This window comes from Lutra lutra, chromosome 14, assembly GCF_902655055.1.
Source record: "Lutra lutra chromosome 14, mLutLut1.2, whole genome shotgun sequence".
Classification (NCBI taxonomy): Eukaryota; Metazoa; Chordata; class Mammalia; order Carnivora; family Mustelidae; genus Lutra; species Lutra lutra.
Window position 1 is genome coordinate 71,491,098 of NC_062291.1, and position 15,388 is coordinate 71,506,485.

At 49.9% G+C, this 15,388-nt stretch overlaps 1 protein-coding gene across 9 annotated transcripts in view; it reads left to right on the plus strand.

The window, feature by feature from the left end:
• The window catches only part of VTI1A (vesicle transport through interaction with t-SNAREs 1A), a 365,858-nt gene extending 351,537 nt beyond the window's left edge, over nucleotides 1–14,321 (plus strand). For 3 of the 9 annotated variants that reach the window (XM_047702430.1, XM_047702437.1, XM_047702438.1), the window contains one exon: nucleotides 1,501–14,319. In XM_047702430.1, the coding sequence (XP_047558386.1) occupies nucleotides 1,501–1,594 (94 nt within the window). In that variant the 3' untranslated portion in view covers nucleotides 1,595–14,319. Of the gene's footprint in view, nucleotides 1–1,500 lie in introns of all 9 variants that reach the window. The other 6 variants (XM_047702425.1, XM_047702429.1, XM_047702431.1 and 3 more) reach the window with 4 other exon arrangements.
• The last annotated feature ends 1,067 nt before the right edge of the window (nucleotides 14,322–15,388 follow it).

Below are 15,388 nucleotides of genomic sequence, written 5' to 3' on the forward strand. Positions count from 1 at the left end.
TTAATGTCAGGGCGCAGCCTTTCTAGTGGGGAAAGGAAGAAATAAAGGAGACAGATCTTAGCTGAGCCTTACGTGATAAATGAGGACTGAGCGGACCATTCATCTCCTTCGAGGAAAGTGGACACAGGCACTAAAGCAGTTTTGCGGAAGACGCGTCAGCAAATGTGATCGTTTTGTAACCTGTCAGGAGGAGAAGGAGCTAGTCCTTCCAGGGGGGCCACCGGGGAGTGGGCTTGTCTGATGTGCCCCATCTCCATCCATCCATTTAGGTTGGGAGAGGAAGGGGGTGGGCGGGGAGGACTCCAGCTGAAGCCACAGGGATGTCATCTTCCTTCCGAGAAAGAAACTTGTCCAGAACTTAGAAAAGGCTGCCAACACCCTGCAGAGATTTTTTCGCAGAGATACAAAATAGGAGGGCAGGGTCTCTTGTTAGACCAAGACAGCAGACCTTTTCCCGCTTGATATTTGCAGGACAGGTGGATGGGGTTTGCTGCGGGTGTTGGGCACCTGGAGAGCCGGCCGGACCGCCAGCCACTCGTTCCACCGCTGTGTGGTCGGTTCTGCGGGAGGAGCGTGGGCGAGGCCGCTTGACCTGGGTTCCCTTTGATGGTCTCAACAAGGCATTCTGGGGCTCAACCTTTTTTCTCAGAATGAACTAACACCTTAAGAAGCAACTTCATGGGGAGCTCTGCAGGCATCTCGGAGCACGTGTCTGTAGTCTGCTTCTCCTCCCGACTTCCCACTTCCCCGTCCGCATTAGGCAGAGCCCGAGCCGAGGGGGCTGGAACCCCCAGAGGTGAGGGCCCACCCCCCAGAGCACACGAGGCACTCGGGGACTTTGTGTAATTTCTCATTTCCATCTTGTGTGTGTGTGTATGTGTGTGTGTGTGTGTGTTACAGAGCAAATGTAACGTTTCCTCCTGGTGTAACACAGCAGTGAGCCCCAGTGACAGATGACGGTTTCACAGCCCGAGCAGCAAGGTTGACACTTGCTTCTTAATCCTGTCCTTTTCTTCCTAAATCTCTCTTTTACTTTTCCCTGGGTATTTTTGTACAGGTAAGTACCTTACTGACATATGTTTCCTTGGAGTCTTTTACTTTAACAGGAAACACTGCAAAAAAATGAGGCTTGTCTCACATTTTAAATTAAAAAGAAGCTCGCATGGGGCCCTTGATCGCTTACAGATTACTACATGGTACCCCGAGCCCGGAAAGCCATTTGATTAGCTTTTGCTTGGCAGTGAGCATTTCTCCAGGTGCCGTGTGACAGTCACCGTGGAGTCGCTCGTTTCCTCGTGGGTGGTTCATAGGAGCGGAAGCTCCCGTGCACGTGCACACACGCACACACACACGTGCACACATGCACACAAGCCCCACACTGGGCTTCCTACCCCCACCTGTGAAACCGTCTTTTGATTAGGCAGCCTGGTCTTGGTGGTCTTTGTCAGAAAACCCTTCGTGTATCTATGTGAATTTTTTTTTCCATCTGCTCTTTCCTAGAATCATCCAGAACCGCATCCTGGTCGTCGTCTTGGCCATCATCCTGGTCGTCACCATCCTGATGGCGGTGACTTTTTCTGTGAGAAGACACTGATGGATCTGTTCCTCCCTGACAAACAGCAACAACGGCTTGTTCTGAGTAATTAAGACAAAATGGTCACATGAATCATTCTTTTGCGCTGACAGGCCCCGAATGACCCTCCCTCTTTTCACCACTGTTCAGCTGAAGTGCAAAGAGTGTAAAAATATTTTCTATTCCTGTTTGCATGCGGGTCGGTTTCCTTTTCTAGGTTTGTCTTCACCCAGATTTGTTTTCTGTAGGGGAAGGGGAATGTTTATTTGCCTTTTGGTGATTTCATCTCCTAACCAAAATAGCCTTGGTGACATTCCTCCTTGCCCTGTGGACATGTCAGGGGTCACGGTTTGGGACAGGGCATGATGAGTCAGCCGTGGGGCATGTGATGGGCTGTGCTGTTTGTCACACATCTCTTGTCACCAAATTGCCCCTCTGTGATGTCCGAGGATAAAAATGCAGAGAAAAACAGGGGCCAAAGCCAGTGACCAGCTCCAGCAAACCAGCCCTGTTCCTACCGAGGCATAATGAAGATAGTCTACCTGCCTGAGCGCTTGCATTGAAAAGGTGGATATTCAGTGTCAGTTGTGCAGGACATTGACTTAGCACTTTCTGTGTTTTTCTGTGTGTGTGTGTTTTGTTTTTGTTTTTTTACAGCCAAGAACATTTTTGCAAAGCCTGCCCAAGATCCACTTTTCACAACTTTGATTCCTGCTACATGAAATATTTCCTTACCTTCCCCAAATCCCCTAGTCCCCAGAATTTGCTGACAAAGCGAGTCCTGGCACGATATTTAATTGTGACCTCCTCTCCCCTGACCTGTGTAAGCATCTCGATACCCTTTTGGGTTTTAATATCTGCACTGCCAAAACAGCCCTCCTACAAGCAAAAGGTCTGACAAGGCTCTCTGCACATCCATTCCAGTATGTAAAGAGAACATGAATATTTCAGGAAGAGGAAGAACATGAGTCTGTTGGTGTGAAATTTCAAATGTGATTATAAATATGGTAGAGTCCTATAGGATAATTCACTAGAAATAAACTTCATGGAGAACGTTCACTAACCTTTCAAAGAATAAGGGGTTGCAGCGTGTTACAAAGGACTGCTTGGATTTTCTATAAAAAAAAAAAAAAAAGAATGTTAGCACAGCCTTCCTGAGTTCACTGTGTATTCAAACCTCTGACGTGCTTTGTGATTTCCTTTGGTTTCTTTCTGTCCAAGGTAACAGGGAATTGCGTTCAAAATGAGTTCGTTTATGATCAGGCTGAAAGTTGCCCCAAGCTGAGGTCATTTTCCCCCTTGTCATAAAGCAAAATGTGTTTTTCTTAAGACTTCATAGGCACTTCCGAGGTCTGTACTATCTTTTTGAATATAATTGAAAGCTCGGAATCCTTGAAAAGCGGACCTGTTCTCTTCATAAAAAATGCTAACCACCTGTGCCCGTAGATTGAGATCACCTGGATGCTCTCCTTTATTTTTATGTTTTTTCCCCCCAACTCAGAAAAGAACCGTTATGGTTTAGAGAGGAAATGCAGAATGGCAAAATCCACCAGAGAAATCGCACTTAGCGAAACAGGCCAGGGCCTGCGTGTGTCCAGATAAATCATTTAGTATTGTGTAAATAAAGCTACAGCCTTTACCTCGCAGGGATGGGGTGGGATTTTGGCCGGGCGAGGTAGGACAGTGGAGGACTGGGAAGGCAGCACTCATTTTCCTATCAGCTGAAGGGATCCATCTCAGCAAGATTCTTTTATTCCGATAACGGAAATCTGTACATGCTGAACACATTGGAGAAACCATTAAAAGGGAGGAAACAAACAAACAACCTCCTTCTCGTTCTGAAACACGAATGGCGGGGGAAGTATTACACCAAGCTCTCTGGTGGCTGCTTTTGAAACCGTTGATCTTAGCTAAAGTGTAAAACCAGCTCTCTACCCGCACCTCGTGCCTCTTCCCCAGGCCACCCAGCAAGCCAGGTTCATCTGATCGTCGAAAACCGCCGGCTCCTAAATATTTCAGTAAAACCTTGTGCTGGTGGTGAAGTAGATGAAATGGGGAGGGAGTGCATGGCTCACCCCCCCCCCCCACTGTGGCTTTTTTTCTCGCCAGTTCTATCTCTTTATCAGCACTTGCCGGAGACTTTGCCCCAATTCAACCTCGAGAGGGAGAGAATCCGAACAGATAACCCTTGGCCTAACAGCCCCATCCAACCCACCCGGAGAAGTGACCCGGATAGTGGGCGCTTTGTAAGACGCTGGTCTGAAGTCCCCCCCGCGCTCGCGCCTGGCCCTCCCGGCTGCTAGAGGGGAAATGCCCAGGAGCCTCAGCGGAGGTCCGGCTCCACGCGGGAAGGGAGAGAGCCCAGCAAGGCGAAGCCGGTCCTAGATCTGTAAAAGGTTCTAGGAACTTAACACGTAGACTTTGATCGAGGACTATTTCTGCGGTTGGGCACCTGTGCTAAAAATGATGTTCAAGGGGAAGGTGGGATCGGGGATGAAGACCAGGACATGGAGGAGGACCGGGAGGGGGAAGCCCCTGCCATCTAACATTCATGCAGACTAAACAGTTTCCCCGACCGACCGAATAAATAAAAGCGGATGCTACCCTGCTCCGGAATCAAAAGCAATTTAATTAAAGTCTCTTAAGTTGTAAAGAGTTTTAAATGTTCCGTGTTGAAGGCGAATGCCTGCAGATGCGCGGGGCTTGACGTCAGCCGCCAGGCCTGGGCTGGGAGGCCATTTGCTATTCTGTTTAAGGCAGGCTGGATTGTCTTATTTTGGAACTAGCTTGGTGGGGGGTTTGCTTTGCTACTGCTTCTGAGCCCTGAGCTTCAAAGGCTGAAATTAATGGTGAACAAAATTGTGCGGCTCTGGCCGTCCCATGCGGGGCCAGCCCATTGAGGGTTATCATTAAGTAAAGAAATAAAGAGGGGGAAAAAAGCCTGCCTGTTCCAAAAAACCTCATCAGATAATGACCTCAGTGATTGGATTTTCATTACCAAACAGCATCCAGAGATTATCCACCCGGTAGAAGAAGGGAAGGGGGTGGAAAGAAAGAAAGGAAAGCAACTGTCTTTCTCTCCCTCTCTCCTCTTTTTTTTTTTTTTTTGCACATCTTTTCTTTAAAACTGTCAGATCATTTCAGTATTTCAAATCCGAGGAAAACAGCCTGCCTGCTGCTGTATTTGAAGTTGTAATGGTGTCAAAAAGTCACGACTGACTGACAGCCGTCAGTCCCAGAGGGGCTCATTAAATCATAAAAACTTGACAAGGAAATAATTGCGCATTGCCAGCAACGTGGAGCCTGTTTAGACGTTTTTATTTTCTTTCATTATTAGTCCCCACCATTACGTTCATTAACAAATTGCATTAAACAACTGTTAAGGGCTAATGATTTGTTTATCGCTTTTTATTATTATTATTATTTAAACATTAGCTGTGTCATGTGGTACCCGAGCAGCCTCTTGCCATCATCTGACTGAATATTTTTCCACTCCCGAGCTCCGGGTACTGTTGGAATATGAAATAGATTATTCATTACTCTCCTCTTTGCCACTGATTTGATTTCATGTAGCGTCTTCCACAGAGAAAGATGAAAACTTGTCAAAAATAGGTTATATCTTATTCGAAGGGGCAACAATAGCAGCAGGTACAGGCACACTTTAATATTTAATTAAGGTTGATGTTAACCCCTTTAAATGACTTTAGCTGTAAGTTCTATTCAAATGCAGAAGAGAAAAATAATTGTTCTTAATTTGCAACCTGTTCAGCAAGCATTCTTCATGGAGTTAGCTGGAAATTTAGAGCCGAATTTTTTAAATAACAAAATTTCCCATCATAAATATTTATAGCCGTTTGTCTACGTAGTTGAGAATTAACTACAAGCAATGATTTCCTCGTCGCTTTGCTTTGAACTGCTAGTGCAGTGGGACGCTTGGTGCCTGGGAGCCAAGGTGGGCTTTCCTGGGAGAAATGCAGACCCAGAGCCAAGGACTGTAGGTGGGTGGCGGCTGGGGCTGGTTTCAAAGGATACTCTGTGAGTCCCCTGTCTCTGGTCCACTTGTCTCCTCCGCCAGCTGAGTGTGTGGTTGGAAGACTGTGGTCTGGAGAGTAAGTAGGGATTTCTTAAAGGAACGCTTGTGTGTCCAGTTGGCTGGTGTGGGGAGGGTGTGATGGGGCGTCTCTGTGTAGTCGATGAGCTCATTGCAAACAGTGCTACCCTAAGAGACAAGAGGAGCGATGCCTTGCTGGAACTGACCTTCTATCTTTTTTCCTTTCTGGGACTTGCTGTTGGTGAATTGTCAGCTTTTCCATGGGCTCTGAGCTTTGAGGGGAAAAGCTCCTTCATCATCATCATCGCCATCCCAGATCTGAAGTCAGCGGCGTTCTCCACGCCGGAACGCCTGACTTCATCCGGCCTCCCTGTCTGATTCCGTGAGTTTCACAGAGCCATGGAAGCCACTGTCAGAGGCCTGGTCTGTTGGTACTTCAGGGCAGGGGTGACCTGGTAAATAACAGGGAACGAGGAGACCTTCTCTGCTGACCTGCTTTGCTCCCACCCACCTGTCCCCAGGAAGACAGACCCCTTGGGCAGCCAGCCACTCCATGGATGTGAAGGGGAGAGATGGCACACGTCCCTTGCTCAGCCACCATCTCTCAGCCTCACCCATCCAAGGACAGACAGTCCCAGCAGGAGCTGTGGCATAGGAGGGCCGGGTCCGGCGGGTGGGACAAGTGAAGCCACCCTAAGCTTCAGAGACCACCGTGGGCATGGAAACGGCACACACGCCTGGGCCTGAGGGGTCTTGAATCTCCATGTTGGCCTGTTCCAGATTAGCCGCGTGACAGCTTACCACCTTTGGAACGGATGCCACACCTCGGCAAAAGATGGGCTCAGAGTCGTTTTTCCAAAAGGAAGGAAGGCTTTGTGGTAAGCCATCCCTAGTCTGACTCCCAGAGACGCTGGTTGCCTGAGATGAGCCGCCAGCCCTCAAACCCGACCTCATCCTGTGTAATTCACTCACCTTAAGCCGAACTCCAGGAAACATCCTTGTTTATATGGCTTTGCCTGCAGCCCATTGGGCTCAAACCAGTAGTTTGGGCCATCCAAGTTTTATGACTTAGGTAGTTCTTAGACAAGATGTCAGCCTTTTAAAAATGAGGCAGGGGACTGGGTGGGCAGCTCGAGAAGTGCTTAAAGCCACAGGATCCGTCCCAAGAAAGGAGACCCTGCAGGGTAACCAAGAGAGGCCCGGTGCAGGGAGGAGAATAATGCATGTGATCGGAGCCAAGGCTGGAGAGAGGGTCCCGGAAGAGGGGATGGAACCAGGGTGAGCATCGTCTCTGTTGTAGAGGAGGGAAGACGCAGGGGATGCTGGGAGAGACTGCCCATGTCCACTAGGATTCTAGCTCAGTAATAAGGGAAATGTTCCAAAGCCTGCTTACCAGAGGCAAGTAGGCCAAAAACAAGATGGTGGGACAAACCCAAAATGACAGCACAAGCGGGTTGAGAATGTGAGGAGGTGAGGGACGGATGGCGTACGGGTTAAGGATGGATTCCCAGCACCAGGGACAGGAGATGGTGAGTGGGACTCATCCCAGGAGATAAGAGGGAAGGGCACCGGCGTCAGGCCTCACTTTGTGCCACCCTGGGCCCATTATTGGCCTCCTTCAGGAGGCGCCAAAGCCGGAGAAAGACAGGGTGCCTTTCTCCCAGGACCTCGGCCAAATCAAATCACACAGAATCTCTGTTGTCATGCCTCAAGGAGCTCCCAGCATGCTGTGGGTAAAGCACTTCCTCGTCCTGAATCACCTCATTACTCGTGCTACATAAATAACGAAGGCATCACAGAGAGAGGGGGAAATGCCAAGCAGCAGAGCTCTAGACTGTGATTCTGTGAACTCGTGCACCCCTCCTTCCCTTCATCCAAACAAGGCCCTTTGGCGTGAATAATAGCTCAGCGGCCCCGAAGCCCGTATTGATCTGCTGCACACACAGCTCCGCTGAGAGCCGCCTGGACTTTTCCTGGGGGCAGGACAGCGCCGTTCAGTGCAGCCCTCTCCTTCCCCCACCCCTCAGCCTCCCCAGGTGTGCTCAGGAGGGGACAGTGCTGGGGGAGGGGCCGGGGGGCCCAGCTCAGTGCTGCTTTGTTGCCTCAACTTTTTTGTTTTTAACTTATTTTGCCAAGAAAAGTACTAAGTTGGACAGAAATTTTTTTTTGCATGATGAGGCCCCACAGAGTTGAGAATGAAATACATCCTCAGGCTCCAGCTTCTCTCCAGAAGATTCTGCCAAAGACCCAGGCCACAGAGGCACCCTCCGCTGACACTGAAGGAGGCGTCCCGCGTGCCCAGCACTGGGTCCAAGCACCCTGGCGTGCCACACTGTGTGTGCCTGTTAATTTTCCATCTTAACACCATCAGAAGAGAGACAAGCTGAGAATGTGGCCCGAATCTGCCACATCTTTGGGGAGTGGGATTGCTGTTAAATTCAATAAGAAACCTCAGCCATAGGAGGCTAAATGCACGGGGCCTGAAGCCCGCAGCCCCACACCCTGAGGCTCCAAACACTGTCCCCTTCCTCGTTCCCATCTCTTTCTGGGCCACGTACAGTTGTAAGATGAGCCAGGTTTCTGCACAGGAACGCCCGTGAGCTTGTAGCTTCCTGAAATCCCACTCCGAAAGATCCGTTTCTCTGGTGTCTGACCTCAACCCCGGGCAAAATGCAGATTCTTCTTCCCCTGGTCAGCTTCAGTTCCATCGACCAGTGACCCATTCCTGAGGGCAGATTTTGGATTTGGGGTGGGAACGACCCACCATGGCAAGGAGCAGTCTGTGGTCTTTGGGAGAAGGCAGTAGAAAGGAAGGAGACCTTTGGTTGCTTGGCACCAGCCTGGTGGTTTCTCCTGGGATCAGCTGCCCTTTGGGTAAGGAATGGGTTCCTGGGGGCACAGCCTTGCCATAGAAGCCCACACACACCCTGGCTGGCCCCAGAGCCCAGGACCACTCAGGTCAGAGAACACAGGGCCCTGCCAAGGCAAGATAATTGGGTGAGGTTCCCCTGGTACGTCCCACAGCAATGCCCTTCCTGAGGAGGAGGAGAAGGAGAGAGGCCAGGAAGGCGGTGGGAGGGTAGTTAGAACAGTGGGTTCCAGCCAGTTGCTTTCCTTGGGGGGCTGCTGCAGCCTGCTCCCCTCCCGGCCCTGCTGAGATGAGGAGGCCAAGGCATTTGGGGAGGAGACCCAACCTGATGGCTTCTGCCTCGGGCAGCGCCTCCCCACGCTGCCCCATCCAGCGGTCTCAGCACAGCAGGGACATCGTGACTCTCAGAGACTGTCTCTGCTTGACTTGTCTCCTCCTCATCCATACATCCTGCCGCCCCCGCCAAGAAACTAGAGTAAGAGAGCTAGGGACTTCATGGGCTCATCATTGTCCCCAACAGGAATTCTAAACAACCACGCCTTTCCCTGTCTGAAGCATGAGAGGTGTAACTGGGTTTATTCATCTAGTCAAAAATACGTACTGGCTATCTACCATGTTCCAGGCCCCAAAGACACGTGGTGAAGAAGTGAGGTAAGAAAACATGCGCGGCAGCCCTGGGACTGCAGGTGGGACACTGTTTTCGTCCCCAGAGCCCTGCCTTGCTCTCTGCTCTCAGGCAGGGCTCTAGGGTGAGCCGCACTGGAAACCCTGCCGCCTTGCCCATCCCCCTGCCACCTCCCACCGCTGCCCCACCAAGGTCAGTGCCGCACCTGCCCCGAGTCCTTGCCACGCCCCCTAGTGCTGTGTGTTCCTTCCTCCTTGCGGTTCCCGCAATTACATGTGCAAATAGCCCCGTTGGACTAGAGTAGAGTTGACATTTGCCTGCCAGTGGTTGAATCCCCATGAGCGCTGGCTCTGGGTCCAGGACCAGCCCCAGAGAGGCAGGGGACAGGTATGGGGACCCTTTAGATTGGGACTGACTTAGAGGATTTTTTTTTCCTTTTTTCTTTTTTTCTTTCTTCCTTTTTTCTGCTTATTAAATGATAAAGGTTCGACTTGGCAGGCAATCAGAAACCCAAAATATCATAAAAGGGAAAAAAGTTGCCGAGTGGCTAAGAGGTGCACCACGGGAGTGTCACTGGGCTCAGCGGCGAGGTGAATTGCTGAGCGATGGAGCAGGAGACGTTTTTCAAAGGCTTCTCTCTCCTTCTTCTCTCTCTGTCCCCCATGCAGAAAGGGGAAAATAGAAGCAGAATCCAGATTTGGGCACGAGGCTGATGGGTCACCCTCCCCCTCCTCCAGCCCCCAGACAGTGGAGAAACTTTGATCCGGGGACTGGAGGAGCCTGGGCACCCCGGCAAAGGCTGCAGCACGGTCCTGGCCTCTGAGTGGGCCTCCCTCCCTCCCTCTGAGGGGAGATGAAACCCACAGAGCCAGGGAAATTGGGGCTGGAAAGGAGGAAATGTGGGACCCGTGCCCCTTGGGCTCCAGGCTGGTGCGTTTGGATGGCAAACCCAGGCAGATGGGCTCAGATTCACAGAACCCTCTAGCTGTGCAGGCTTTAGGGACCATTTTGGCCAACCTGCTTGTTCAGACGGGTAGATGGGGCACAGAGAGGGAATGAGTCTTCGCTTGAGAAAACCCAGTATGAGAAAATCCAGGTCTTCAGCCTCTCCTCAGGCTTCTCTCGTCTGCACAAGGAGATGCAACTCAGACAGCACCGCATTCTGGAAGCCATGGCCCAGCCACGGGGCCTCTTTGGTAGTGCTGGCCTTCATGCCACGTGGCTAATGTTCCTCCATTACATTCTTTTTTAAACCAACATTCATAGAAAAACTCAGTTCCATTCCTGTTGGCTATGATCATTTTTTCCCCTGAATATCAGATTTTTCTCTCTTAAGGAACTGGCAGAGGGTACCCTGGGTGTCCCCTCAGCTGAGCTACTAGTGTCCCCAGGGAAAGGCATTTTTGTGCTCAAGTCCACCATCACTAGCAAAAGAATCTTGTGAAAAACAAGTGAGAATTGGATTTCTCCTCCCCCAACGCCAAGCCCCTAGAGGCCTCTGGCAAACTCCTTGGTTGCTGATACTAGGGGGACACGGTTTTAGAGCTGGAGGAAGCGCTGACCCTCCAGGTCCTGGAAGCCGTGGTGGTGGTGTTTGCACACCCAGGAACAGCCTGGCAGGGAGACCCCTCGAGGCTTCGCTCTTTTCCCAAAGTCTGGCATTTTCCAGGCCGGAGGTACTCAGAGCTCTAGGCCCTTCCATGCCACCAGCCTGGTGTGTGGCCTCACATTGGCAAGTCAGAGCCTGCTCAGGGTTCCGGTTCTTCATCTGGCCAATGGGAAAGTTGGTTGGAAAGTCTCAGGAAGGTAGGCCTCTGCCAGCTCCAGTCACCCATGGCGGAGAAAAAGGAATGTTCCTAATGTGAGGGCCAAAGGCCCTGGGGTAAGATGGCAGCCCCTGGCGTGCAGAACGTCCTAGAAGAACAGGAGATTTGGTGCATTGAGCTTCGGAATGGTCTTGGATGCAGGGCTGGTGGCATGGGCCTGTGACCAGTGCAGTCACGCACGTGACCCCACCTTCAGAAGGGCCCACACTAGGGGCTTAATGCTGTACAGTCACTATATTGAAATTCATGATAATTTTATCTTCATAATTGCATTTTGTAAATGAAGTTCGGTGAGACAAGGGACCATGAGCAGGGAGCTTGGAGCCAAGCTCCCACGCAGTCCGGCCTCCCACCACCTCCTGCTTCTGGGGTCTGATGCTCAGCCCCCTGGAGCCCCACTTCCACTCGGTCTTCCCACCCCAACCTCTCTGAAGCAACTGCTGCTGACCTGCCTCCAACCTGGGCTCAGGCATGGGCGGGGTCAAGGGCTGGACGGGGCAGCCCACAGCATCTTGCAGTGGGGCGTGGCAGCCACAGGCCCCGCCCTATGCTGTCGGCGTCAGGGCACATTCAGTGGGACAAACCTCTAATCCACTCCGATGTAGGCACCAGGTACACCTAGTGCGTCCTGGCACCAAGTTGGCCCAGCCCCTGGGGTTGCCCATCCACTGAGGATTGGGGCACAGACCTTGCAGAAGGGGGAGATGCCTACCTCAACCTCCCATTCCAGGCCTGGGGTACAACCTCTCCGTCCAGCCACTGGGAAGAAAGGGAACCTGACCCCCAGGCTGGAGGGCAAGTCCATGACCAGGTCACAAGGCAGGGGTCAGCATCCTGAGGGTCTGCCCTTCTCCTGAGAGAATCCCCAGGCCTGGGGGAGCCCTCTCTTCCTTCTTCCAATGTTCCTGAGTCCAGCTTGTCTCTTCTGGCCTGAGTCGTCTGGTTGAGGCTCCCTCTAGGAACAACCCACTACATGGGCTGTGTAACTGCTGATTTCCCACATGTAAATATTCTGACATTTGCCTTTAAAACCAGTGTTGCACAATATAAAGCTGAACAGTAAAATTCATGCTAGTGACTTAAAATTTTGACTTGACTTAGACATTAACTAGAAAATTGTAAACACCATGACAAGAGAGAGAGACAAGGGAAGAAATGAAAAAGCATTTTTTCTTGCTTTCTGAACACAGGGCTCCGTATTTTCGTTTTGCTTTGGCTCTCGCAAATGATGGAGCCAGTCCTACTTGGGTGAGTCACTTTCCCTCTGGGGCACCCCATTTCCCTATCAGGAAACCAGATCATTACTTTTGCACTTGCCCCTCCCTTGCTCACGGGCACATTATGAAGGTGCACTTGGATGAAACCCATGAACAGGATTTAGAAACCAGTGTGCGGTGCCAACCCTTGGTCTTGGAACATGGCCCTTCTTTCTTAAAAAGGGGTTCAGCCTGTCTCATGTAGGTTTAACCACTGACAAGTCAGGCTCTCCCCCAGGTACCGGCCATCGGTATTACGTCCTGGAACGGAAGCTCCAGTCTAGAAGCCTCCCCTCTTCCCTGGAATACAGACCAATAGCCTCTATATCTGGGATCCAAGCAAGCTGTGAAATGGAAAGATGTCAGCCAGCCCAAGGGCTGAGGCCAGTGTGTGAAGAGTGGTCATTGATCTCTACATTCATCCCTTTTATTTAACAGTGAGGCCAAAATTTCAAAGGTATCAACCCAGAGGAGGGTAGGTGCCAACCAGGTTGGGGTTGAGGGGTTATCTCAAGAATGGTAAAAATCCCGATTCCGCTTATCCTTCCAGGAAGAGGGTATCTCCATTCAGAAGCATTTCCACAGCGACAGTCATGGAGGTTCCAAGTGACCCTTTCCCCTGCCCTGCCTGATGTCGGAGGACTCACCTGTCCAAGGGATGAATGTGTCCAACGTAGCAGCCTGTCTTCTTCTGTAAAACTGCTGTTACTTAAAGAGAACGTTTGTGGGATGAATGGCATAAAAGAATGAATGAATGAATGAGTCCCTTTCGATCAAGTTGCCTCAAATGGAGTCCAGATGTTAAACGGCATGCTCGACAGTGCCATTGCAAGAGAAAGAGATTCGGATGACCCCCGTTTGGCTCCTTCTACAGCTTTTCCCCAACAGTGGATGATCTCCTGATCATTTTTAAATTTTGTGGCTTTAAGTTTATCTTATTTCACTTCATTTCCCTTTGAGTGCTGTCTTCTGGCTCCTGCTCCGCTTCCTCCAGCTAATTCATTAGGCCGGAGAGCTGCTCCAGAGTGGGATTAGAACCCGTGTAGTACATAGTCACTTTAAACTGAAATCTGCTAATTAATGGCTCTTCTGTGCGTAACTGAACGATAGCGCTGCTTCCCCGGGGAATTGCGATTTCATGGTTCCTAATGATGCTGCGATTACATTATCTGGATCACGCAGACGGTGGGTGTCAGGAGCGGTGCTCAGAGCCTGTCTCGGGGCTGGGGAGAAATCGCTCCTAAAACCAAGGGGATGAGAGGAAGGAGTTAGAACGTCTGCTGTTAATTGTCATTAACACGTGCTGTTCCTTCCTCATGTTCCGGTATTGTTTCAAGGTCCAGCTTCCCCCAGCTCCACAATGCCTCTGTAACCTCACTCCCCATCCCCCAGTATTCATAGGGGTTTGTTGTTTATTTAAAAAAAAAAAACAACTATTTATTTGCTGTATTCCACAAAGTAATTTATTTTCATTACCTTTCTTAGAAATGTGGGTCTACATATCGTTAGTACAAGAAATATATGTTGGTTGTTGTTTCCCAAACTAACCTGTATTATTTGATGAGTTAAATAAAATGCCTCAATCGGCGTCTGCCATTGCTACCCTTTTGCATTTGAATTATTTATCTTACTTTCATTCCCTTTCTAAATAAAGGGGAGTTATAAATCCTCAGTACTCTGTGACAATTTCTGTACTATGAATATAGACAGTGTCATTTTTTTTATTTTAATGATGGAACTTAAAAGAATCATGTTCAAGGTTGCTTTTGAATACCAGTTTTTTCCCCCCTTCTTCTTTAATTGCCCCAGAGATGGCTTTGCAGAGTGACCACAGACCTGGATATGAGCTCTGGTTCTCTTATTGGTGAGTTGAAATAACGTACTCATCTCTTCACTGAGCCTCTGTTTTCTTGACTGTAAAGCGGGGAGAATGTCCCCCACCCTAAGGCCTGATAGGGAGATTTGATTAGGTAACCCGTGGAAAGCACCACCAGGCATGTGAGAAGCCATCACCATCCTGCTCCTCTTGGCAAAGTGAGCTGTTCTGTAACATCGTGCTGGACAAATACTGAGGGGAGGGAGTATTGCGTATTTTTGTTCTGTTTTCTTTAAAGATTGCTCATGCACATGACCTTAAAATTTCTCAGGAATGCCTTATATTAATAATAGTAAAAGAAGAGTATTCATGTCTTCATTCATTAAAACATTTTTTCATTTAAAAAAATGTTTTCAAATTGTTTTTTAACACTGAATATTAGACATGGCCCCAGGGATTGGAAATCAGTGTCAAACCACAGACCAGGGCTCCCAGGCCGGTGAGGAGTCACCTGGCAGTTACCTGCCATAGGAACTGAGTCACAGAGAGACCTGGAGAGCAAAGGCGGCCTCCGCTGGTTGGGCTGAGATGAGCCTTTTCAATGCCAAGGGTATGCCGTCCTGGAAGACCCAGTTGAGAACAGTACCAATTAGCAATAGTCACGCCTCGGATAAACCTCATTGGCTACGAGCTGCCACTGTGCAGAGGTGAAAGACACATCTGAAAACACACGGGAAGTCGTGATTGCGAATGAATGAATGAATGAATGAATGAATGCAGGCAACTATCATTCCAAGAGACCTGCTCAGTCCCAATTTCACCACCAGGAATTTCCCTATTTAATGATCATTTGTTCCCCACCTGGGGCAGAGACACAGCAGACTGTGTGGACAGGAAGACAACCACGAGGGGCAGGGGAACCAAGCCAGCAGCCACACCTACTTCTGGGACAGCAGGTGCTTCTCAGTGTTCCTGGGGGCGGGGCGGGGGCACCTGCATGGTTCTCTTCAGGAGTCTCCTTTGACCCATCTAATTTGGTCACCAAGACACTCACTCCCCATCTTACGAGGCAGCCGGCAGCTTCGCCAGACCTGCCTCGTTTGGATGCACAGCACAACGAGTTTGTACCCGCCAAGCCTCCAGCGCGATATTTCAAAACCTACAGTACACTAAACGTGAAACTTTTGTTCAAATTTCAAGGATTTTGATAGCCCAAGTGAATAGACACTGCCTATTGATTTTTCCCTTACAATGACTCTTGGATAACCTATTTTCTCATTTATTTTTAAAGACAGCTCATGAGATTTCATAGCAATTCTGCCCAACCTCCTAATATCAAAATCCCTCCTTGACCCTGAAAATTGTAATTCTG